This window comes from Ammospiza nelsoni, chromosome 2 (assembly GCF_027579445.1).
Source record: "Ammospiza nelsoni isolate bAmmNel1 chromosome 2, bAmmNel1.pri, whole genome shotgun sequence".
Lineage (NCBI taxonomy): Eukaryota > Metazoa > Chordata > Aves > Passeriformes > Passerellidae > Ammospiza > Ammospiza nelsoni.
Genome location: NC_080634.1, coordinates 60,265,255 through 60,291,285, shown reverse-complemented (window position 1 = coordinate 60,291,285; position 26,031 = coordinate 60,265,255). Strand labels below are relative to the sequence as shown.

The 26,031-nt window shown below is 46.6% G+C and overlaps 1 protein-coding gene across 2 annotated transcripts; it reads left to right on the top strand.

Annotated features, from left to right (window-relative positions):
* Positions 1-8,989: 8,989 nt before the first annotated feature.
* On the top strand, positions 8,990-23,382 carry CNMD (chondromodulin). 2 transcript variants are annotated; one of them, XM_059466404.1, is made up of 7 exons: positions 8,990-9,100; positions 9,380-9,514; positions 11,922-12,062; positions 15,131-15,244; positions 17,864-18,017; positions 19,184-19,386; positions 21,765-23,382. In XM_059466404.1, the coding sequence occupies exons 1-7, from the start codon at positions 9,029-9,031 to the stop codon at positions 21,978-21,980; spliced, it is 1,035 nt and encodes a 344-aa protein (XP_059322387.1). In that variant the 5' UTR covers positions 8,990-9,028; the 3' UTR covers positions 21,981-23,382. The 2 variants fall into 2 exon arrangements, with proteins under 2 accessions (XP_059322387.1, XP_059322388.1); XM_059466405.1 differs by lacking the exon at positions 9,380-9,514 and having other exon boundaries at positions 8,996-9,100.
* Positions 23,383-26,031: the final 2,649 nt, after the last annotated feature.

Sequence of the window (26,031 nt, the reverse complement as noted above, 5' to 3'; positions counted from 1 at the left end):
TTACTGGTTCAATAATAGAGTCAGGCACATTGGCTTTACATCGTTTTGCTAATAAAGCTGCAAAATAAAGCTGTTGACTCTTCTTTCATCAGCATCAGCCCCATGAGGCTCTCCCCTGTCTCGCCTGGTGATTAGAGCAGAGGACTGGGAACATGGGTCTGGAGTTCAGCCCTTAATGAGCCTCCTGTTCGGTGTGTTTCACTCAGGGCTCTTGACCTCTTTGCACCTCAGCCAACTCAGCTGTAAAACTGGATGAAAGATGGACCTCGTGGAAACCATCCACCGTGCCCCAGTTGGGCCTTGAGTCCAGATTCCATGGGTAAATCCAAAATAAAAATCAACAACAATTTGAATCTGCAGTGACCCAGCTCAAATGCCACGAGGACGTCAAGCCTTGCCAGTGTAAACAGTGCTCAGTCTCTGGGGTCCCCCGTTACAATGTCAGAGCAAATCTAAGAGCTATGCCTGCAATTTGTGCTGCAGTGAAAGACAGCAGTGCTGCAGCCTCCAGCAAGGCAACGTGGTGCCAGCTCCAGTATCCAGGTACATCAGCAGCTGCCACACCGAGCAGTGCTGGGAAAACTGGGTGCCACGTGTGGTCCCAGATGGGGGAAGCAAGGTCCCCCTTACTCTCTAAGTCTCTGAGCTGCCAGACAGGTGACATCTCTTCCCTCATGGAGAAGCTGGCATGAACCATGCCAAGGACAGGAAAGCCTTAGTGCTCTGTCACACCATGTCCAAAATGTTTCCAAACTGTCCCGCAGTCAGGATGGCAGCTCTGTCAGCACCCGTGGCTCAGTGCAGCAGAAGGAGGTGAAAGGAGGTGCTGGCACAGCTTGTTTGCTGTGTAACACCTTCCAGGTATGACCATGATGCTCAAGACAAGCCCTGTCTCACCACCTCACCCGGTCCAATGCACACACATCTTCTCACATAAAACACAGTGATTTCTCTCAAAGTTGGGAGCAATTGAGAGCTTTTTCCCTCTTAAGTGGGAAGTTGTAGGTCAGACTTCTAGGTGGCATAGAGGAGCCAGAGCTTCCAAGCTGTCATTTAAATGTGAGGAGCAATGAAGAAGACAGGCTCCATCCCTTGGGATCTCAGCAGTGTGGAGTCAGCTTTGTACGTGCCATTTATCACAGCGGGCTTAGCAAACTGAGCAAGAAACTGTTTCCAGACAGAGCAAGACACCTGGGATCCACTTAATTTAGTCCTATGGCAAGGCCATTTGCTCCCAAACCTGCTCTGCATCTTCTTGTACAGTCCTGTACTGTGCAGCCATGTGAAGATTAGACTCCTGAAGCAAAAAGCTCTTCCTTGGGCATTGACAAGAATCCCAGGTGTACTTCTCTGTCTTAATATTATCCCACCTTGAACCATGCAGACATACCCAGCCAAGCACAGGCTTGGAAAAGGCTGAGGTTGAGAACTGTCTTTCAAAGCCTTCTCCATAGCCCTTATAATCCTAGCTGCCCCACGAAGTGCCCTTTAGTGACTGGTGAGTTGTAGGTGTGAAGAAGAGGCTGGGATGAAGCATCCTCTGGAACTGGGAATGTGGGTATTTGCACAGCATGATGGGATCAGTGCCAGTGGCTGGGCATGAGCACAAACCTGCAGCATACAATGGCGACCTGTGTTCTGGTGTAAGGATCCTTTTGCTGAGGATTTTCCATCCCTTGAGGAAAATATGCTAACAGGCTTTAAATAATTAAACTAATCACATTGCAGGCAAACCCAAGTTGATCTTTAAAATGCATTATCCTCAGAAGGCACTAGAAATGCTCAGTGCTTTATATCCTCCTCAGAGCTCTTCACACATTAACTAATTCATCACACAAGGGACCACCCAGCTGCATCTCGACCACAGAGCAAATGCTCTGCCAGTCTCTTCCTCCTTTAAAACTGTGTTGCCACAGCTGGAGGCCAGGTTTCCTCAGCACCAACCAGCTGAGGCAGCGAGGCAACAAAGCTCTTTTCATCAGGCCAAGTTTGCACGGAGGACATTTCTCCCACAAAGCCACTTGCTGATCCCAGATGGAAGGCGGGTTTCCCTTGTGGCCACAAGATACTCTGGGGCAGCTGCAACCACCTCCTTGCAGGAAAGAGGAGTTGTGGGTAGTAAGGACCACAAGTTTGGCTTTCCATGGGCAGAGGCCAGGAAATCAGCTACCTCGAGCCTCTCCTCTGGGCCACCAAGGCCATGGATGGTGGAGAGGCATTTGCAGAAGATGGAAGACAGGAAGGCAGAGCAGCTGCAAGGTAGTTGTGTCCACCTATCACAATGCTACAGAGCCATTTATCTGGCTCTCTGTGAGCTAATTGTTCTTATCCCCCAAACCAGCCCCAAAACTGCCCTGATGATAGGTCCTTGCTGTCCCTGACACACTATGCCAGGACAGGGGAACAGCTTGAGGCAGCAACCAGAAGGTCTGTCAGCCACAGGAGAGCACGGCTGGTGAGGAGCAGGGAAAGGCCATGCCCATCCCCAGCGTCTCCCAGCCAGGTGTGCTGGGCATTGCCCTTGCACTCACAGGAATCCATGGAGGACAAACTGGTGGACAAAGGGACTGCCACCCCTTCTCCAATCAGAAAGGTTTCCTGTGGTGGTGTTTGCCATCCTCAGCTCTCTCCCATGCCATGCATGGCCCAGAGCAGATGGGTTATAACGCATGGAGTTTAAATTATTTGACAGTTCCCCTTTTGGGATTTGGGAACACCATGGAAATGGCTGCTGTGGGGCAAGCCCTGATAATGTGCTGGGCATCCTGGAGGCAGCTGCAGCTGTGAGCCCCAGAGCAGCCAGTTCTTCCCAGCAGCTCATAATTCTCTCTCCAAACTCACCTGGCCTCCAGGGCCACAGGCTGCCATTCCTCCCTCCATCCCTCACTCTTCCAAGCTGTCCAAGGTGAAAGGTCCACAGCTTTTTTCATGCTATTTCTCAAGCATTTGTTCCCCTCAGCGGTCCACACTGGACACACACAACAACCCTGCTGCCCCAGGCTTACCAAATAACATCTTGAGACAGGAGATTTGGCCTCAGCCAGGCCAAAATTGTCGTTCTTGCTAGTGCTTCCTTTCATAAGCAAAGTGGAGTCCTATCACTGTCTGCTGGACTTTCCAGCAGGAACTCACCCCTTTTCTCATCCATATTCCAACCTAAGCACAGAGGTCCTTAGGGGCAATGCAGCTCTCACAGCCTTCAGTGGGGAACAGAGGTCCTTGATGGATGTGTCATTTCTGAGGGCCAGCAGGCTCAAGAAAAGGTTCTGAAGTGAAAAAGCTCCACAGGACTAAAATTTCTCATGGTTCTTTCACTCTCCTAGGCTTAGTTTATGAAATCTGTGATGTGAGGGAGGGCATTTTGTAAAAAAAAATATTTTTTAAAGTAAAAAGATCTAATCTGGGGGAAGAAGTATTGTAGATTGGCTAAAAAGAAGAAAAGCTTGATGTAAGAGACAAAATAATAGAACAGAAAATAGATTAATAAGGATTAAATCTACTGGAATGAACTCCTTCAAAAGTCTCACAGAGGTGATGAGAGCAAAAATGTTTAAAGTGTTGTCAGAAGGGTGAGTAAAATACACAGTTCAAGAGATTGGATTTGTAAAAAACATTCTGGTGCTGCAGACGCCTGTGGGACAATCTCATTGGAAATATTCTCTAAAGTCAGGTCATGAAATTATTAGGAAAGCAGCCCATAGATCGAAAAAGAGAAATAGAGTTGATTCATGGGTGCTTTTGGATGAGGGGAAAAAAAAAATAAATAGAAAGCTAGACTCAGCCTTTTCCACAAAGCAAAAAGAGACTTAGCAGATTTCTCATCCAAGTGTAAAGAAGCCTCTGGGAAAGAAACAGATTGATGCTACCAAGTTGTTTAAGATAATAACTACCTCCAAAGCACGAAGCTGTGGTTGGAGGTTAAGAAACACAGTAGCCTATGAGCAATTTGCACAGAACAGCTACAAAAGAGACCACATCGTTAAAGGTAGGAATGAGAGCATGTAATGACAGCTAGTTGTTTTATTTTATTTCTTTAATTCAAGGAAAACAGAAGGCACAGCCACTAGCTAAATTAAGAAGAATAAGATGAAGACATATGGATAGATGGGAGCCAGCCCTGAGGAAAAACAAATCAGCTTTTAGTGTCCTGGGGTGAGGAAGAGCAAACTGTGATGGGCCATATGTCCTCACCCAACCACAGGAGAGAAGAGGGAGGGTTGGGATGAGCAGGATCCTGCACCAAGCACACTTAAGGCCATCCTGGGGCCAGCTCAGCTGCGCTGGGTTGTCCTGCTGGAGGTGCATCCCAAGCAGGGCAAACAGGGATGCTCATCCTCTCCAGAGAGTAGCATTAGAACATGGACCTTGCACGGCTTTCTAGGGAGAATTTCACAGCCTATCAGGAAAGGCAATGTTTTTGGTGTTTGAAATTTCATGAGCTGCTGGTCAGAGAAGGGAGGACTGTGTCATTGGGGGAGGAGAGGAGGAAAAGTGAGCATTCCTGGAGCAGCAGAGTCCAGGGACACCACAGAGATGAGAGCCATGATGATGACAAACATACGTGGGTTTTCATCCTTTGGCCTCACTGCCAGCAAGAATCTTTAGAGTTTATCAAAATTCTTAGGCTGTCACAAGTTAAATAACTGGCTTTAGGAGCAGAGGAGCTGTGGGGGGGGCTTCTGTGAGAAGCTGCCAGAAGCTTCCCCAGTGTCAGCAGAGCCAATGCCAGTCAGCTCCAAGGCAGATGTGCCACTGGCCTTGTCTGAGCCCATCGGGGACAGCAGTAGCACCTCCGGGGTAACAGAGTTGAGAAAGGGGAGGAAAAGCTGGCAAAACAGCAAACAGAGACAGGAGTGAGAATATGTGAGTGAAACAGCCTTGCAGACACCAAGGTCAATGAAGGAGTGGGAGGGGGTACTCCAGGAGCAGATGGATGCCAAAGGAGGCTGTGGCCATGTGGGAAGCCCACACTGGAGCAGGCTCCTGGCAGCAGCTGTGGCCCCATGGAGGAAGAAGCTCAGCTGGAGCAGGTTTGCTGGCAGGACTTGTGACCCCATGGGGGACCCAGCCTGTTCCTGAGGAACTGTACCCCATAAAGGGACCCAGGCTGGAGCAGTTTGTGCAGACCTGCAGCCTTGGGGAGTTCTCAGGCTGGAGAAGCTCATGGAGGACTGTCTCCATGGGAGGGACCCCACACTGGAGCAGGGACAGAATCAGAGGAGTCCTTTCCTTGAGGAGGAAGGAGCAGCAGAGCCAACATGCCATGAACTGACCACAGACCCCATTAGCTGTCCTCCTGCGCCACTGCAGGAGAGAAGGGAGAGAAAATCGGGAGTAAGGTTGAGGCTGGAAAGAAGGATGGGGTGGGGGGAAAATGTTTTTAGAATTTGCTTTCATTTCTCATCATCCTACTTTGATTTGATTGGTACTAAATCAAACTAATCTCACCCTGTCCTTATCTTGACCCATGAGCATTTTTTTATATTTTCTGTCCCCTGTCCAGCCAAGGAGAGGAGTGATGGAGCTTTGGCAGGCATCTGGCATCCAGCCAGACTCAGCCCGCCACAATACCAAAGCCAATATTTTCTTTTTCTGCAGGACTTTTTCTCCAAGGACTTTGGTTATTATTGAAGAGACATCAAGTATGTGGAACCTGAATTGGCACCATGTTATGGTGGTATAAAGCCATGGAAAAGCAGAGCAGTGAATCAGGTGCCCAGTCTCAGAAACCCTCATACATTTTCATTCAGGCCATAATGGAGTTCAAACAACTATTTGGACCACTTAGAAAATGAAGATGAAATAAGGCACCACAAGAGACTTTCAGAAAGGCACACAGCATGACCAAATCCTTCTCATTTTTAATATTTCTATTTCTTCTTCTAAACTTTTTCTTTAAACTGGAAAAAAATGAGAAAATGTGCTTCCTTGAGACAAGCCAGTACTATCAGCTAAACAGCCTCACATTCATCGTAGCACTCCAAGTGCTCTGGAATGCTTTTCAGCCCAGAGGATAATAGTATTAGACGACCAGAAAGGCTGTCCTGTAAAAGACTGTTATTATGATTTCCAGTCTCAGAAGTTGGCTTAATCCAGCTGAGCACACACATGTTATTTAGAGAGGAGACTGAGCTCAGACACTGCTATCACCATCATCTTTATTGCAAATGAAGGGTTCAGCCAGCGAAAGGCAAGTCACGTTTTTTTTGTCCTAAGCCCTGCAAACAGTGGCTGTTGCAATCGTCTTTGCGCTCTGCAGCGAGAGTCTGGAGCTGCTGAATGCAGAGCTGTTTGCACAGATTTGCATCTGTCTAAAAACTCCTGTTTTCTCTCCTGTCACCTAATCAATCAAACGGTAAAAGATGCACTCCCTGCACCCTCCAAGGAAAACAGTTCTGTGCCCACACAAAAGGCAAAGCAAGAGCATAGGGGTTAGCTAGAGGTGGTAAGCTGTGAACCCTGTAACAGGAGCAATTTTTTTCACTGCTTGAAATTTCATGCTGCTCTTCCTCTGTCTATGGAACAAAAGAAGAAAAGGCAGTGATGCTCTGAATTGGGAAAAAAATAATCTGGGATTGTTCCCTGCATGAGAAAAATATGTTTGGAGGATTACTCAGGGTATTTGCACCTTGGCTTGAGAAGGAAATGCTGCACAGCTTCTCTCCCAGGGTTTAGGCAGAACAGCTCCCTCCCACTGGACTGGTTCTCCCACCCACACTTCCCCAGGTGAGCAGGACCCATCTCACGCTGCAGCTTCCCAAGGAGCAGCAGCCAGGCACCAATCCCTGTGGGTCAGCTTGCAGCTGGCACCAGTGCTTGGAATTGCTCGAACCTGCCCATGCCAAAACCTGCCAGGGCCCCTGCTGCCCCATCCCTAGGGTGGGGGTGAGCCTTCCCACTCTATCCTTTTTGCTCCAGGGGGCATATTGCACTTCACCACAGAGCACTGGAGTGAAGGCCCCACTTGTGAATATCCAGCACAGAATTCCACCTATTCGTTCTTGCACTGGTAGTGTCTCTGCTAACAGTCCTTGTCAGGGCAGCCTCAGCCACACTTTTGCAAGACAAAACAGCTCAGCCTCCCTCTGTCCTTCCAGTCACCTCCCAAGAAAGGAGCCACTGGGCACTCAGATTCATGCCAGGATGAGAGGGACAGCAGCTTCTCTCCTTAGTCCCAGGGAAGCAGCTCAAACAAGCTGAACCCCAGTGAGCAGCAGCTCTTCCTGGGCAAGCACTCCTTCCCTGGCACATTTTCCCATGGGAGACAAGCACAGGGACCTTAAAATAAATCTGTCTTTTTAAAGCAGAGATGCTAAATGAAGGTTTGAGATCAAAGGCTGGGATTCTCACATTTTGCCAAGATAGACATATCCATTCACGAGATTTTTGGTGTAACAAAATACTTGCTAATGAAGAGGATCATAATCTTATTATTAGCCTGAACTACCACAGTATGTCATTCAAGAGCGGGTTGGAATATGTCCTAGTTTAGGAAGTTGCACAGTGGGTTTTGCTTTTGATTTAATGAGCTGTGATTGTGTTTATTTTCAGCAGCAACTATGCCTGTTAAATTTTGGTTGAAGGTCTGATCGTTAACGACAGTAATCGACGGAAAGGATGAATTTAGGTTGAAGGGGAGGAAAATGGGAATTTTATGTCTCTGGGATTCAGTCAACACAGTTTGCTGGGATTCAGCAAACACAAGGTGGTCAGGAGAGCCTGAGCTTTCTCTGCTTTCGTAGTGCCTGATGAAGGGTTTTTAACTACTGGTTAACTCAGTTAAGGGGATTCAGACATGAAAAAACAAAGATTTTTGCTGTTATGGAGTGGGGCACAGAGGAGAGTCAGGTGTAGGCAATCAACAGTGGGGGCCAGACTTTCCTTTTGTGGGATGAGCCATGGTGGGACAAGGTCATCAGCTGGCTTCCACTATCAAGATCCCAGAAATTCTAAGATGGCAGGGGGAACATGTCAGTAGTGTGTAACAACTGAACAACCTGCCAGATGAGCAAAATGGAGAAGAAAGGGGAAGAGAAATATTAATAGAGACACATACTTAAAAAAAGAACATTGCTGCAGCAGAGCTGGTTGGTGTGGGCTCTGCTCTGGAGTGAGAAGGGGCCCCGTGCAGCAGGGTTTCCCCAGATGAACCCTCCCCACTGCTGCCTGCCTGGGTAGCTGAAGCTGGCACAACGAGCAAGAAGGGCATGGCGGGATGGGGCACAACTCAGACCCACCCCCCATCACACTCCTTTTGCAGCTGGTGTCTGTGTCTCGGTTTCCAGCCTTACAGAGGATGCTGTGCTTTGTGTTTGACTCCATCAGCCCCAAAGGAGTCCAGCACAGTTTATTTTCCAGCATCAAAGCGTGCACACACGGGCATGTGTATGTATGTACAGGCAGGACATCCATAAGGGGTGTGAAGGAAACACAGACATGGACAGACACGTGGATAGACACACATAGCCAGCTGTAGCCTTTAAAAGCTTGCCATGTACAATATTAGAGTGGTTGTGCCCAGCCTGGACACGGGGCTCAGCCGGAGGCTGTTGGCTTGTGCCAGTCAGCGAGGTGTTTTGTGGAGCAGTCACCGACCAGCAGTTTGTCAGCTCCAGCGCCTGTAAATTCCTGTGGCAAGTGTAAAAAATCAGTCAACACATTGTTCTATTTTGAAAGCTGGTGTTTTTTTTACGACGGCCGTCTGTCTGACGGGGCATCCCTCTTCCCCGCCACGGCGTGCGGGGTGCGTGTCCCCTACACCCCCGGCCCCCTCGGGAAGGGGGGACGCTGGAGACGACACCCAGGGGTCGCTAGGAGGGGGCGGCGATGGGGCAGGAGGACAGAGTCTCAGGGAGCTCCCCCGGCTGCCGGGCAGCTCAAGGGGCTCATTGTGCCCGGGGCTGGGCGGTGCTGCCCTCCCCGCGGGCCGGGGCCGGGGCCGGCAGCGGGGCGGGCCGGGGCGGTGCAGGCCCGGGGCCGGGGCCTGGGCCGGGGCCGAGCCCGGGCAGGTCTCCCTCCCGCGGCAGCCATGGCAGAGGGCTCCGAGAAGGTGCCGATCGCCCGAGTGGGGCCCGACGATGTGGAGCTGTGCCTGCCGCCCGTGAGTGCTGCCGGCTGGCGGGACAGGGTGGCATCGGGACAAAGCCTGTGGGCATGGGTTGGGATGGAACGGGAGCCAGCGAGTCGGGACGGGACGGGACGGGACGGGTTGGTTTGGGACGGTGGGGAACGGGTGGGGTCGGGACAGGTCGCGATGTAGCGGGCCGGATGGGGACAAAAGGGGTCGGGTCGGGTCGGGTCGGGTCCGGCCGGGGGTCCCGGGGCGGGGTCCCGGGGCGGGGTCCCTGCCGGGTCCCTGCTCCACCCGCGCTCTCCGCAGGCGTACGCGGCGGCCGCGCCCCCCGCGCCGGGGCGGCTGCTGAAGGCCGGGGCCGCGGTGCTGATCGCCGGGGCCCTCCTGCTGCTGGCCGGGGCCATCGGCGCCTTCTACTTCTGGAAAGGCACGGAGCGGCAGGTGAGCGCGCCGCGCCGGTCCCCGGGCTCGTCCGCAGCCGGGCCGGGTGGGCGGGCAGCTCCCGCACCTACGGGAGGCCCGGGCTGGAAGCGCTCCTTGCGAGGAGGTCTATAAAGAGGTCTTTAAGCAGACCTGTAGGGCTTTTCCTTTCAAAAACCCCCAAACACCTAAAAACCCAAACCCATAATCGCTGTCTTTGGTGGCTGTGTGGATGGAGCTTCCTGGAAGCACATTTATTAGCAAACACGAAACACATCTTTGAGAGCACAGACTGCACATTGATTTCTGCTCACAAACTCCTCAGTGAACTCAAACCCCAACAAGTCCCTGGGGATTCACATCCTGGGCAAACTCCAGCTCTCAGGACAAAAAAACATTGAAATGTGTAAATTCTTTTTTCATAGCATCTGCATTCTCAGTCCAGGTTCTACAAGGACCCTCAAGTACATAATACCATAATTAACCCATTAACAGGCACTGTTAGTTCTGGTGCTTTGTATAACTGTGTGTACACTTAGGTTTGCAGCTGTGGAGCAATTTTTAAAGTTAAGTTTTATTATTTACAGTTTCTGGGGTACATGAGAAACACTTTAAGCAAAGAATGAAACTGAGAAGCTGGTGATCAGTTAAAGATTCAAACTTCAGAGCATTATAACATGTTTACAGATTAACTTTTCTTTCTGCTTACACAGAATCTGTGTTTAAAACATATTTGAAACATGATGGTACACACATGACTGTACCATTCTCCATAAATTAAATTAGTACCTTTGAATTTACTTTGGAAGAAATTTTGTACTGCTTCTGGCCACACGCCAGCCCTCATCAAGGAGAGCCTTGTGAAATTCCAGCAGCCAGAGCAAAGGTGGCCCTGTGAGATACACCCCTACACACAGGGATAATTCAGATAATCAGAAAGAAAAGTACAAGGTTTTCCACAAAAAGACAGGACACATTGCTGACCTCTAAGACGTGCTGCAAGAACTGTGTGTTTCTCTGGGCTTTTGAAAAGGGAGAGGGATGCAAATGGTGGCATAGGCAGGGGACAGTGCTTTCAGCTCTGAGCAGGTAGGTGCATTTGTGCAGTACAAGACAATGCTTCCCTTTTTTAATGCTCCTGTCATCTAAATTCAGCCATACAAAATATGTCACATTCACAGTTTCCATTAAGCTTCAAAGCTGCTCTCTAGGCGAAGACACTGAGAAAGCTGAGAGTTATTTTTCCAAGCTGCCTTCAAACTCAGAAAGCTGCGCTTGAGTTGCAAATGTTTAGGAAGCAACTGCAAAAATTATGTCCAGGGTAATTGATTTTAAAAAACTAACACAATTTTTAAATTCTTGGTTTTATTTTATATCTTTAAATTCTTCCCTAAATGACAGGGGTATCAAAGTCTCAACTCCAGCTCAGCCCCTGTCAGGGGGAGACTACTTAACACTGGTCTGGTTTTATGGACCACTCTCAACAGGAGTCCTAGAAAGCAGAAATATGGGAGTGGCTGTGTATAACTGAGGAACCATAAATCTTTAACACCTTAGACTTCCCTGAGCGAAGGTGAGAGAAGAAGAAATTTGTCTCTAGCTGTCGGTGTAAATTTTTCATTAAAATGCTGTAAGGGCTTTTTTAAGACCCAAAATAAACTGCTTGTGCAGCACTTTTAGCAGAGCTGCACAGGAGAATCACAAAACCCCTCTACAGATTGTGGTCCTCCAGCAAATACAAACCACTCCGTAGCTCTCCTCATTGAAAATAGGATAAGGGCAAATACGCTGACAAGGAAAATACCAGCCTATACAACTTCACATCCAATTTAAACAAAGTTCACATCCATTACAAGCTGGGAAGTGTGTTTGTATTCAAGAGGAACCTGTTTTCCTGTGCCTCAGCAGAACGTCCTAAGAGATAAACAGGGCTTGGCTTCCTTCAGAGCAGGACATTCACGCCTGCTGTCCTTTGGGAATCATGCCAGCATAACAAGAAATTCCTAAATATCCTAGAAGAGGGTTTTTAGGCCAGAGTGAACATGGATGTGGACTCACCCCACATTGTTTTTGAAGTAAAACTATAAGCACTCCCTGGAAGGCAGATCTCAGATCTCTAGTCCTACTTGATGCTCAGAGCAGGGACAGCTGTGGGGTCAGAGATGGTTGCTCAGGGCTTCATCCAGTCAGGCTGTGAAAACTTCCAAGGATGGAGACTGAACAACCTCTCAGGGCTGGCTGCCCCACTGCCAGTTGACCCCAGTGCTGAAGTAGTGCACTCTTGGTTGCTGGAGGGTTATCAAATGCCTGCAGCAGCAAAATTTAGGAGCTAAATAGGGATATGAGAGTCAGATTGACCATTGCCTGGTGTAGGAGGAAGGCAGTAAGTAATTACTGGCATGTGCTACCGCTCTTTTATTGATTCCAGGTGTACAACGTTCACTATACTATGAGCATTAATGGAAAAGTACAAGATGGATCAATGGAAATAGATGCTGGAAACAACTTAGAGACATTCAAAACAGGAAGTGGGAGTGAAGAGGCAGTTGAAGTCCATGATTTTCAGATCGTAAGTAGTGCCACTCTTGTCCTTCATGTAACACACTCCAGCGCTGGACTCTTAAGGACACCTTGTTCTGCCCTGACTTCTCTGCCCCACTTAGTCTCAGGTTCCAGCCTCCAACCATCCACACAAACATTTTTGCTGTCCTGGCTTGCATTCCCAGGGAGACAGGCAGTTTCCTCCAAAACAAAAATCAAAGTGCTTTTTGGAGATCAGCCATGCCAGGTACCAGTCCAGGAAGTGGTGTGGATTAGGCTGCATCGGGTTTGACTCCATGTAAATACTTTGCATTTTCAAACCGCTGAGCAGAAATGTGACACGAGACCTTGGGGTCTAACTAGGAAAACATTCTGTCAGGCTGTGACACAACTCTCTCATGATTTCATGTGGTTTGAACTGGCAGAAACACCTCCCCCAGACATCCCTGTCTGAGGAGCAGAGGGTCAATACAGTAGGCCAAGGAGATACCGAGGAGAGACCACTCTGCAGTGCTTGACTTGGGGAGCTTCCTTTGCCCTGAGGTCAAGGATGGGAGCTGCTCTCCATGGCTTGGCCTGGTTTCATCCCCATGGCAGAGGATGGAGGCATTTGGCACAGTTTATGCATCTGTGCACCAATGCCAGGTGTGGGACCCTCGGGCTGACAGCAAACACAATTGGGCACCCCAGTAACTTGTGGCTACTCAGCAGGGCCTGGACTGACAGATGCCAAACCTCAGCAGAGCTCAGCAGCTCAGACAGAGCAGGTCTCTGAGCTGCCCTGAGCTACTAAGGCACATCTGTGTGATGCTGCACAAACCCATCACAGGGCCCAGAGCCTGCAGTTAAATGTTCTCAGGTGCAAAACAGCTTCAGAGTTAAGCCCTCTGCAAGTCCAAGCAGCACCTAAAACAAAGGCGCTGCTGCTAGGAAGCCTCTCTGCTTCTGGAGCAGCCACCTTTCCCTTGCTGGATCTAGAAAAGCGAGGAAATCCAGCTCCTTGGCTTTTGAGCAAGAACAAATGAATCCATGCCAGGAGATGGTGGACCCCCAACTTTCCCAACAGCTGTGGTTCTGCCTTTATGCAACTCTCATTAGCATCACCATAGCAACATTATCAGCAGCTGAGTAAGAGCATCCACAGCGAGCTCTTCGCATTTGCCTTTGCCATTTCACATCTGCACAGAAGCACAGTCCACTGGAGAGATGCTGAATTCATGTTTGCTCCACATGTGCTGCTGCCTGTGAGATACGGCCTGTCACAGCCAGGTTATGTCACAACACAAATCAGCTCCCAACACCAACCGGCTCAAGGGACCTCCCAGGGACGGTGCCTGCTTGTCATTACAGAGGCCAGGGACAACCTCAGCAAAGGGATGATGCCACTTGGGTTATCAGCCAAGAAGGCACACAAAGGAGAAAGCAACTGAAGAGATGTGCTTCCAACAGACTGGTATTTACGTTAACAGTTTGGGATTGACTGGCACTGCTGGAATGACTGCATGGTCAGAGAAGGCTTGGATTTGGCAATATAGGGTATTCCTAGAACACCTGGTACACCACAAAGCCTTATATCCTAATGCATCCATCCTTGAGCAGCCATCTCCTCTCTCACTGCTTTTTGTAGTCATTTTGTTGTGACGGGGCTGTGTCCTGTAGCTACACAGGACCTGCAGACACACAGGACATGGCTCAGGTGCCCCAGTACCATCCATCTCATGCTGCACTACACGACAATCTGCTGAGTTGGAAGGGACCCATAAGGATCATCAGGTCCAACTCCTGGCACAACATCATTCCCAAGTGTCACACCATGTGCCTGAGAGCACTGTCCAAATACTTCTTGGTCTCTGCCAGGCTGGTGCTGTGACCACTTCCCTAGGGAGCCTGTTCCAGTGCTCAACCACCCTCTGGCTGAAGAACCTTTTCCTGATATCTGACCTGAACATCCCCGGACACAACCTCAGGCCATTCCCTTGGGTCCTGTCACTGTCACCACAGAGCAGAGATCAGTGCCTGCCCCTCCTCTTCCCCTCACAAAGAAGCTGTAACTGCAAAAGGAGGGCTCTCCTCAGTCTCTTCCAGGCTGAACAGACCTCAGCTGCTCCTGACACAGTTTCCCCTCAAGGCCCTTCACCATGTCCCCCTCCTTTGGACACCCCCTAACAGTTTAATGTCTGCCACTGTGGCACCCAACACCGCACACGAAGGCATCCATGATACCCCTTCAAGGCAGATGAGAGGGGTCATGCTGACACCCACACCTCTCTCTCCTGGCAGCTAGAGGCCAGGCAGAAAACCAGCACAACTCAAAGGACACTAGGTAATTATATTTAGGTGGTTGACTTGTGCAATCACATGAAAAACACAACAATTTTGCCATTTACAACGAGGTATCTAAATTTATAATGTAGAAGAGAGCTCTTTTATGGATACCCAAAGCCTACAGTAGAAACGTAGACACTACAGACAACGGCAAGATGTGGATGCCCAAGGTTCTGGCACAGACTGGAAGGTACATCCCAGGACTTGCAAGAAACTTGCTCCTTCTCTTGGTCAAGACTAGACATCTGTGGTTTATGCAACTGCATTTCACCCTAGTAGGTCAGACAAAGTCCCACACACAGATTTCTGCACCAAACTGCCCGTCACAAACTTCCCTTTGCCGTCACAGTCACTTATTTGTACAGACTGAACCAAACTGCCCCCACATTTTTGTAAAACTGTGTCACAAGGGTACCATGCCACCAGCTAGCACAATTTCAAGCCTGCCTACGTTAGGTGCTAAGTTACAGTTCAAATCATGTCAACTAATTCCTTAACAGAGCTACTCCAGGTAGCCTACAGCCTGCATGGAAGCACTTACATAAAACACCCCCCCACTTTCAGGAATCAAGCAAAAACTTCTAGACCAATTTGACCAAAATTGTGAAGCTAAAATGATGAATGGAAGAGTGTTTTATTGCTTCTGGTTTTAAATAAGGTTAACCTTCAGACTGAAAATTCAGCAGCAATTTTAGCAGAGCTGAGGCACTTTCTTGGGGGTGGTGAGGAGCTGGAGGGCTGTGCACAACCCCCTGCCTTCTGCTTTTGCAGGGCATAACTGGGATCCGTTTTGCTGAAGGAGAAAAGTGTTACATCAAAGCTCAGCCAAAAGCTCACATCCCTGAAGTTGATGCTATGGCTAAAGCGAGCCTCTCATCTGAGCTGGTAAGGGGTAGTTTGTTGGTTTTTTTAACTAATCTTTGTACAGAGAGAGCCTAAAGGAGGTACTGAAATACAAATAAAAATGGCATTTGGAAGCCACTCTGGCTCATGGTAGGGACAGGGTGGGATAGCTGGGATTCAATGACTGGTTGCAAGAAGTCCCTGAAAGGTAAGAAAAACAAGGTTGGTGTCAAGACATGTCACTGTGTCCAGGGTCATCATGAGAGGCTGCAGATTAGTGAGTGGGGAAGCCACAGACTGATTTCTGCCAGATCCACAGGAGATCTCCATGACAAGAGCACCTGCCTGCGACCAGGCTGTGCACAAGGCTGGAAGGGAGGGCCTGGAAGAAGCAGCTGCTGTAGTCAATGCAAAGGAGGACTGTGGTAGATCTCAGGAGATTTCTATCAATGCTCTTGAGCAGAATCCTGAACTCCATTACTCTAATCAGTAAAAGGGAATTGTAGAAACATGGCAGAAATTAAAATAACTCAGAAGAAATAATTTATTTTAAAATATATGACTTTGCCTTCTTAGCATAAAACTTAATTTTACATGTTAATTAAATTTCATAGAATTTGCATCACAACCAGCGCAGAAGCTGCAGCTCTCACCCAGATACCACCAAATCTCCTCACATTTGCCCAAAAAGCCAACTGCTTTATGTGCTCAAAGCCTGAGTTTCCCAGAGCTCAGACCCCCAAAGTAATTGCTCACACAGGAGTGGTTCCAGTGACTTGAGTCCAGCTGAGCCTGGAGGCAGCTGGATGCTCAGTCACTGGCAGGAGTGCACAGGGGATCCACAGCCCCTTTCCCTGGGTTTGCTCTGCTCCTGGGAGAATAAAAGCAAGATAAAATTAGCGGGGACAGAGGCGCTGTTAAGGCTACACCTCCTGCAGTGGTGCTGTGACTGCTGAACGTCTGCTTTAAAATTAGGGGGGAAAAGATCTTTCCTAATAGAGTCAGAAAGGCTGACAAATGTTACAAAGCCTCCTGAAGCTGTCAGGATTTTCCCCATGATGGGAAAGAGAACTTGCACAAATTCAAGAGAGTTCCATCTTTCCTGCCTTGCCTTATTTTAAAGGCAGCTGGCCTTGACTTAATTAGCACTATTGCTTGAAGTCAAAGATTGAATTTTTCATCTTTTTGTAAAAACAAAGTCACAGACTTGAAGACATTATCCTAAATCATCAAAAACTTATTTCTAATTCTACCTGCTGACAGTAAAACTATTTCCTTGCCCTGTTTTTTGTGCATCTTCTCCCAAGATGCATCACCTATGTGACTGTTGCAATGAATCACATGCACCAAGCAGCTCAGAGCTACCCCTAAGACATTAACTTTTCCCCCTCACTCAATTTTCCAGGCCAGATGTACTACAGGAATGGCAAAGTAGCATTTGTTTTTCTGGGCCAAGTCATCTCTCTGATATGGAAGTATTTAGGAAAAAGTATGCATATGTTGTTTTCCTGCAATGGGCATCATAGCAACACTACCTACAAAAATTGTTGAGTAAATGAGTTTTATAGATACCCACGTTCTGGCTGCTCACAAGTCAGGATCGTTTCAAACAGAAACAAAGGATATTTTTATTTCTGAAAATTAGAGTCAGATATTTCTGATGTTGATAAAAGCTTAAATGGGAGAATATAAATAAAGAGCAGTAGACAGATTGGATAGCAAACTTAAATGACTTGAGACCTACAAAATAAATCAATAAACACTAAAGAAACAACAACTCAAGGGAATAAATTGATCTAGTCAGTTATATAACAAGTCTTGATGACTTTTATGAAAGCAATTTAGAATTTTAACTTTGAAATCATGCTGGTTTTCATGATTCAAAAGTTAGTTTTCTTTTAATATTTCACCGTTGCTATAAAATACTTACACATTTTATGTAAAATAATACTTTGAACTAACAACTTTAAAGAATCAATCACTGGCATTTTCCTACATTACTTTGAAGATATGAACCAAAAACCTGCAGGGTACACTTCAAAAAGGCAGGCTCCTTTAACTTGCACTTCAAGCTTTTGGTCAATTGAATTGCTTTTACCAAACAAGACCTTTAATCAGACTGATCACATCGACTTAAAACTGGAAGCTGGAGCAGTTCTCAAGCTATAATCTTCTCTAAAACTTTTGAACAAGTTCCTCCCCTCACGCCCCCATACATACATTGTAAATAGAGTTATATATTGGGAGTATGTCAAATGAGAACAGGGCACAAAAAAAGATGAAGGACTTGGATTTTGCTGGTATTCCATTGCTGCTTTGCTGAAGGTGGCAGAACTTTGGTTTCTATCACCTGAAATTCTGGTGCTTTGGGCTGAAAGAACTCTGTCACCCGGCCCTCATGCATGGGGCAGAAGCCTTCCAGGAGTGAGATGGGTGAAATCACAGCCCCAGCAAAGCTGACAGAGCTTTGCCCCTCATTTCAGTGGAGGCAGCCTTTCCCCAGGCTTTGGCTCAGCACGATTCCCTCACATTGATGACATAGAAGGATGCTCAGCATTAGCTGCAGCGGATAATTATACAGTTTGGTGCTCAAGAATTAGCAGAGAGCAGGCACATGACTGCTCACTGAGCAGCAAAGGATTTATGCTCTTCTATTTGCAGGAAGATGAAATCATGCCTGTGAGATTTGACAAAAACTCCCTTATCTGGGTGGCTGCAGATGAGCCTATCAAGCATAACAGCTTCCTAAGCCCCAAAATTCTAGAGCTTTGCAGGGATCTTCCAATTTTCTGGCTGCAACCAACATATCCCAAAGGTAACATTTCTTTTATTTGAAAAGTATGTTATCCCTCCCTTCATCTAAATGCCTTCCCTTCATCAGGTTTGCTACTGAAACTAGCACATCTGGGAAACCAGACTCCTTTCCTCCCTTGCCCACGCCTTCCTGGGCTTGAGCCAAGATTGTGGGTTTGGAGTTTATCCCCTAGATATTTTCCCTCCTTGTATTTACTCAGACAATTTGCATAACCCAAGTGGGTGACTTGCTAGGAAATGAAACATTTCCAGAGAGGTTAGTCTACTTCTAGAGAAGAACAAGACAAGAGCTTAAACTAGCCCCCTCAATGTGTAGGCAGCTGACACCAGGTACCAGGAACACTGGCCAGGAGTTTGGGACCATAGCCTGTCCTGTTTTCTACCCTGCTTCCCCAGAGGAATTCAGTGGAGTGGAAGCAAGATGCTTTAAGCCAGCCAGCTGGTGGGTGGTTTCTGAGACCCTGGGGCAGTCCCAGCTCTCAACTTGGGGCCCATAGGCAAGCTTAGCAAAGGTGTTCAGGAGTCACCAGGAAGATGGCAACTCCTCCAGGTAACTTCCAGGCTTCAGAGGAGAGAAGGCTCAAAAATATGTATTCCTCCTTGGTCCAGTTAATATCAGAACACTTGGGTGGGACAACGTGTGAAAAAAAAAATTACCACAGTTTAGAGCACCTGTGGACTAAGCACCAAGCTACCAATATTTTCCACTTCCCTTGCATATCCCACTGGGCAACAAAAGAACAGTATCAAAGCTGCCCAGAACCAGATATCCTTGAGAGCAGGGCACCATTCCACCATAAAAGCATTTTTTAAAATAAGTGAGATGTGAACAGCTGGTCTTGCTAGTGCTGGGAATTGCTGCTGGGTTAGTGACTACAGGCTGGGTCAGAAAAGCCCCAACAAATCTCCTCAAATTTTGCCTCAAGGAGAGAAGAGGGAGGGGGGGAAAGGCAATCACACTGCTTTAGACTGGCATTGGCTGCAGACAAAATGGAGGAAGGCAAGCAGCTCCCATGGCAATGCATGTCAAGTTAGCCAAGGCACAGTTTTGGCTTTCTCTCTGCCCTCCATCCTCTCCTTTTTAATATTTAAAGAAATCACTGAAATATTAGGTAACTACAATGACACACTCAAGGTAAGATTGTCCCTTGGTAAATATTCCTTCAGATAACCAGAGGAGACAAATGAAGAGAAACAAGCGCCAGCCAGAACCAAACTTTGATGAGGAAGACTTGGAAGCTGCTTCTGAAGAAGTAAACCCCAGGTCACGCACCGTGCAGCTGACTCAAGAGCTTGGCCACCAGGCTAATGAAACCAGGGCAATGGGACAAGAAACTGATCAAACATTTAATCCAGACAACCCATACAATGTGAGTATTTACACTGTAATCTTCTTTCAAAGCTCAGGACTGTGTTGGACAGGTAACACTGGTAATGTGGGGCTTGTCATTTTTTTTTATCTGCACAGTCTTTGCTTGTTCAGCTTTTCTAGGAAATAACAGACTGGTAAAACACCTAAGAAGCTCAAAAATGTCTTCGCTCTATCCTCTTCTCCCAGTTTTAGATTTCTGAAACAAGTCTGAAACAAGCACAAGTGCTTGAGATCACAAGGTAAAGGCAAGTTGATGCCAAGTTTCTTTCTGAGGTTTCCAGATCCATATGGAAACAGCACTGGAGATGTGACAAGGGTAGCACCTTCTCAAAACAAACCAAAGCTGGTCTTGATCAGACAGCTGAGACCCATCATTTACTATGTGAAGAGAGTCCAGTAGCTAGAAACATGCTTTGCTCTCAAACAGAAATTAGTACCAGACATGACTGCTACAGGGGAACACAGCAGAAGTGTCTGAGTGCAAAGAGATAAAGGTTGAGCCAAATAAATTTCTTGCTCAGCCTCTCCTCTGTGAGGGTAAGCAATCCTAGACTGGCAATAACCTGACAGAGAAGAATCTGTTTTGAGACAGCAGCAGTGGGTGGAGGATGACTGTTGTAGAACTTGTTCTCACCCTTCAAGAAGCAGCAGCCCCCAGAAAGAGCAGAGGAGCCACCCTGCTGTGTCCCAACACCTCTGCCACACTGCAGGAACACTGGCTGTGCAGGAGGCACCTTCCAGTCTGCTGCACCAGAGCCAGACAATTTACACCCACCATTGGGTACAGCAGGAGTAAGTCATTTTAATACAACACTGTCACAAGATAAATGCCTCCTGCTTTGGAAGTAAGTCCCAGCTTTGACTTGACATTTATGCAACAGCAGGAGATCATTATACTGTGACAGCATTCTGCCGAGTTGACATCCCTTAATTAAACTTAAATTAATCACTCCAAATAAAGTGGATCTAAATCGACTCTCTCACGAGGTCAGTAAAACAGCAGTGGCACTGGAATGTAGCTTCTCCTCACAGCCACTAAGGTGACCATCTCCATGAGGTCTGAGCTGCCCTGCCTCTGGAGGCACAAGTGCCACAGGTCTGCTCTTCCAGCCAGGGGCGGCTGGGCCGAATGGAGAAGGGCCAGACAGAGGCAGCCATCAGGCTTCCCTCAGCCTGCAGGGTGGGGTTTGCCCTCACCAACAGCTCCTGCACCCACGCCTATCACCAGGCTTTCTTGGAGCCAGCCACTGGACTGACAAGCACCATTCATTATGCTCCAGGCCTTTCCTGAAGGATGAAACGAACCCTCCCTAGAGCTATTTCTCTTTACTCACTATAAGTGGAGCCTGGACAATGAGCTCAGGTGATGTTCATGGTGCAGGTATCTGAATTCAAGGATGATGAATCCTAACCAAGAAAACATCTTCCCTGCTCTCAGGACTGGGAAGGAATTGCGGGGGTCCCTAAAAACACCCAGCTGTCACTAGTGTCCTGTGCAAGCCCAGACAAGGGGTGGCACCTTTCTGTGTCACTTTTTTTGTTGTGTTGCTACTTTCAAAAAATGAATGACAAATGCTTAGGTAAAAAGCTGACTGGTACTTCAGCATTTGTGCATTACTGCTGCTTTTCTTGAAGTAACACCAATGGGCAAAAAATGGCCCAAGTTTCCAAAAGCAGAATATCAGGTTACCTTTCTTTCCCCAGAAATGAGGAAAGGAATTTTGAAGGGTAAAGGCTTTTAGGTGTTTTGTGCATGTTTTGCTCCATATAACTCCTTACTGTCAGCTACAGAACAGGCACAATTCTCACTGTCAACAATGCACCTAAGTGTAGTGGGGTGGGAGGGAAGAAACCAGACTCAGAGACAAGAGCCAAATCCTCAGAAAACTGCAGAGGACCAGTTTCCTATTCCAGAGGAATAGTTTCCTAAAAGTGCTGTAAAAAGCATTAAAATACAGAATCTAAAACTAATCATGAAAACCACATCATATATTTCAGGAATTCTCACCTACATTAATGATTCAGGTAACTATCTTGAAATCATTTCTGTCACTAATATTTAAAGTTTGGGAGGAGCTTACTGTTGCTGGAGCTTTTGCAAGGACAGTAGAAGAAAAATAGCGAAGTTAGAGCTGCCTGTTGCTCTTTCCATTTTGCAAGGGTGATCGCACCAATTCTATGCTTCTGTCAAAGAGAGCAAGTCAAAAGAAAAAATAATAAAGCAAGATGCATGGGACACTTAGTGGGAGTTCTGTCAATTTACACAGCCCAAGGCTGCAGGTTTTACCCTTTGTGGGGTTAAGGGGAGCATAGATGTATTCTGCCATTCCATGAGAATGAGAGCACTGGGATGACATTTAACATTTCACGTTCCAGCAGCTGGAAGGTGAAGGGATGGCCTTTGACCCCATGCTGGATCACCTGGGGGTGTGCTGCATCGAGTGCCGGCGGAGTTACACGCAGTGCCAGCGGATCTGCGAGCCCCTCATGGGCTTCCAGCCGTGGCCCTACAACTACCAGGGCTGCCGCAGCGCCTGCCGCCTCATCATGCCCTGCAGCTGGTGGGTCGCGCGCATCATGGGCGTCGTGTGAGCAAATCCCTCCACCAAAACAAAACCAACTCAATGGAGCCTTGACAAAATGAGCAGGAATACAATGAACTGGTAAAAGGCTAAAACCAAAGCAGCGGTACTGATCCTGCCTTACAAAATCAGAGCCTGTTTTTCTGCACCAAAAGCAAGGTCAGATATTCCAGCTGCAAATTAAATGCTCAAGTTAATATTTCATTAGCTTTACAAGAGGCAAGGGTACAATAGCACTTGCTGAATTAAAAAACTGAGACTTCCCAAAAAAAGACAACATTAAACTTTGCTCAAAATTGGTTTAGCAGCCCAGAAGCCTGCCCATACATCTAAATTCAGCCTTTCAAAACAAACGCCTCTCTTTCCAAGCTATATGTGAAAATTTACACCCAATTAAGCAACTAGCTCAACTTGTACACTTGGGAGTGCCTTTAATCCATGTAGCTTACTTAAATAAATCACAACTTAAGTTGCTCCCTGTTGCTATTCAGAGTTGCCAGGTCATTATGAATGGTTATAAACCAATTACAGCATACCTTTCCCACAAAGCTGCTCCAGGGGACACGGGAAAGCGCACATTGTACTAAATCGGAAACAAACAGCAGGAAAAGGGGCTGTGGAAGGGGATGTGAGTGGCCACAGAATCAAAACCCTTTGCACATCCCAACATCAAAGAAGCCCCAGCATCAAGAATCCTGTATCCATGATACCACTGTAGTGTCTAACAAGTATCTGCTATCCAGCTACTACAGCAAAAGTATTTACATGCAGTTAGAGACCAAGGAGTCTCAAGACCCTTCAGAATGTACAACAGCCACTGTTATTTATAAATCCTTGAACTAGACACTTTTGACACAAGATTACAACCCCTCTTTATTTCACATGGATAGCAGCCATTCACACAGTTCCTTTAGTTTTGCTGAAGCTCACATCCCTTCCCCACAAGAGAAACTGTTTACCAGAAGGGAGGGGGAAAAAAGAAAAGCCTTTTTTTTTTTCCCCTCTCCTTTCTCACCTCACCCTTTTTGCTAAGGCAAACTCTGCAATTATTGGGATTGATCCCACTACACATTAAATCTCTAAGGAAGGTACTAAGCTGAAACACTCAAAGGTGGAACAATTTAGTATTTCTAGCCTTGAAAAACAAAATTAGTGGTATTACACTGCCTTTATCCATACTATGTATCATGAACCCTACCTTCAAGTTTATGGAGCCATCTACATGATCTTTATTTACAAAATGGTTCAGCTTTTCCTATAGTCTGCTTTCTGGAGCATTCATTTTTGTGACTAAACAGCTCTTGAGATGTTGCAAGCCCATTAATGTTATTAACACTGCGTGACACACAGAAAAGAGGAATTAATTTGACATAATTGTGGCTTAAAGAAAATAAAGACAACCTCATGTGGAATGCTAAACTGCATAACTGAAAAGCAAAGTGTTAAATGAGAATAAGATGAGAGTAGAATTCAGTATTTTGTTCTATTGTAGCTTTTTAGTATAAACTTCACCTTCCCTTAATCTGAAGGACAGACTTGCTTTGAAATATTTAAGTTAGAAACTTCTTAAAGTGGGATTTCAAGGCCTGTTAAATTTGAGTTTCTGCTTTTTAAACTGAAAATGACCTTGATCATTATGTTGTTTTAGAAGTACATCTATCATATGCTTAGAAAAGTCAGTTTTCCTTTTTTTTTTTTACTGTAGATTAAACAAACACATTAAAAAAACCCCAGTTGCTTTCTGTGCCTTTTTCAGTGTAGAAGGTGTAACAATTCTTTCACATACTTGTTAAAGAACTGTCTGAGGAGGAAAAGAAGGGCATCAGCAAGTGAAACACTGGAGGCAAAGAGAGAGAAATGTGATTGTGTGTACGTCTGAACTAGACTGTTGCTCTCTTTTGCATCTTGAGGCAACCTGTCATCTGCTTCTCTCTGTGTCCCCCAATAAAACAGCCTCCTTCTGAAGACACAAAACCAACTTTCTGGTAGGTGATTTCCATGTCTACACATACTTAACAGAATTAATTTTTAACAAAAGCTTGTAATCATTTGCTTTCTATAGGCAGTCACAAAGCATGTAAGAAGTAAAAACAGCATCCTGCTCATGGATATAGAGCTGTCACATATGGCATGTACATCTCAAGAACATGTCTGTGCACACCATGCCACAAAAGCCACAGTGACCATAACATTTATCCATTTCCAAGAGGTAGGAAACAAAATGTCTCCTCCAACTCAAGCTTCTAGTGAGCAAATTCCTATTTACATTCATATTGGATTCAAAGAGAGAAAAGTGAAGATCTCATGCTGCAGCAAGGTTGGAAAAAGCCATCTTCCCTTCAAAATCTGATTTTGAAGGAAAAGTTCTGAGACAACACAGGGATAGTAGTAGAACCAAAAAGCCATCAGTGTGAAAAGATGTTGTGGTATTCCCTGTGGTTGTGGCTGAGACTCCAGCTCTAACCATCCACAGTGATCCTTTCACTACTGTACACTATTTAGTACCAGTAAAGTAGTAAGTTTCTCACTGCCATTACAAATGTCACACCTTGGCACACTCAAGAGGTTACAACATATAACCATTTGGGGAAATATGGAGCAGGGTGTTCCTTGAACCTGACCCTGGGCCAGCAGAAAACAGCTGAAAGCCTTCCTTAGGCCAAAGTTTAGGGAAAGAGAAGAGGAATGAGTTTGTCATCAACAGTGTCTCCCACCACAGGTGGGTGTATGTTTGTCACAGCACTGCAGTTCCACTACTATCCTTAAAACTTAATTACCCATGTGATTCTACTAGGAGGATTAGAATGGCAGAGCATATTAGAGCAGAAAAAGGGGATAAATTCAGGCTCATGAAAAAGAGATGGAAAACAGGGAGCAATCTCATATGGTTAAACAGATGGAAAGCCAGTGATGAGAAGGCAGGAGGAATCTTTTTACTAAATCTACAGTTTCCTTTCTCCCCACTTAAAACAAATGAGGCCTTTGTCCTTTTTCATACAGAAATCACCCTCCACTTGTATCTACATTGAAAAAGCAAAAAGCAGCTGGGAGCCATGGGGTGATGTGGCTTCTACCTCCCATGTAACACTTCACCCCTATTGCAGCACAAAAAAATTCCAAGAAAGTTTCACTGAAGAACAGATTAAGCACTTGTTCCATGCAGTGGGGAAAAAAAAAAGTAGTGAAGCATAAAACTACAGCTGGCAATGAACTGATTGCTGATTGACATGTCTGGGTGGAGAGAATCTCTGCTCAGAAAGGGCAAAAGAGAGACTGAACCAGGAGCACCATCATCTGCTTCTGAGAGGCTCAGCTGGCCTTTTACAAATCCACATCTACAAACTGGTCTTCCACAAGCACATATATCAAAGATGAGAGAGGCAGCCTTAAGCTGCAGCAGGCATCTTCCCCAAGAGCAGGAGCAGAGAGCAATCCCATCTGTGGTATTAAATGGGCACTGTTACATCTTGCTGTCCTCTTCCAGTATTTCCATCAGTACACAAATCACTGAGGTCATCACATCACTTCAGAGCACTGAGGTGACACTGCCTTGGCCTTCCAGACAGCACTATGTACAGATGACCAAAAAGCTTGGGGAAAAAACCCTCAAGTAATTTGAATGCAATTAAAACATCATCCACTCTGTCCTTGCAGGCAGTTCCCTTCCTCCAGCCAACTCATTATCAGTGCTGCTACATATTCCACTCACCCTCTCCAGTCCCAAAGGAAATTCCCTTTGTCACTGGTTTGTTTTTCAGAACCTCTATTCAACGCCCAAGCTACTGCTAGCATTCTCGTGATCTACAGCTTCTGGTACCATTTTGTGTGTGTGTGTTTTGACAAGAACAAAACACTCTGTTCATGAAGTACCTTCCCCCCCCGCTGTCTAAGGAAATTTTGCCTACTGATTTAATCCAATCCCCTCCAAACAAAAAACCCAACACCTCCATCCCCCACACACACTTCCCTCAACCTATAAGGCAACAAGACATGCCATTATTGATTAACCTTAACTTGAAGGAGGAACACACACAGATTATCTGCTGGTGCTCAGAAACATG

What these genes read in the sequence shown, in the direction of transcription:
- CNMD (XM_059466404.1), top strand. Translation starts at nt 9,029, where the DNA reads ATGGCAGAGGGCTCCGAGAAGGTGCCGATCGCCCGAGTGGGGCCCGAC. An exon ending in CGAGCCTCTCATCTGAGCTG is followed by an intron (nt 15,245 to 17,863) that starts GTAAGGGGTAGT and finishes TTCTATTTGCAG; the next exon opens with GAAGATGAAATCATGCCTGT. An exon ending in ATCCAGACAACCCATACAAT is followed by an intron (nt 19,387 to 21,764) that starts GTGAGTATTTAC and finishes TTCACGTTCCAG; the next exon opens with CAGCTGGAAGGTGAAGGGAT.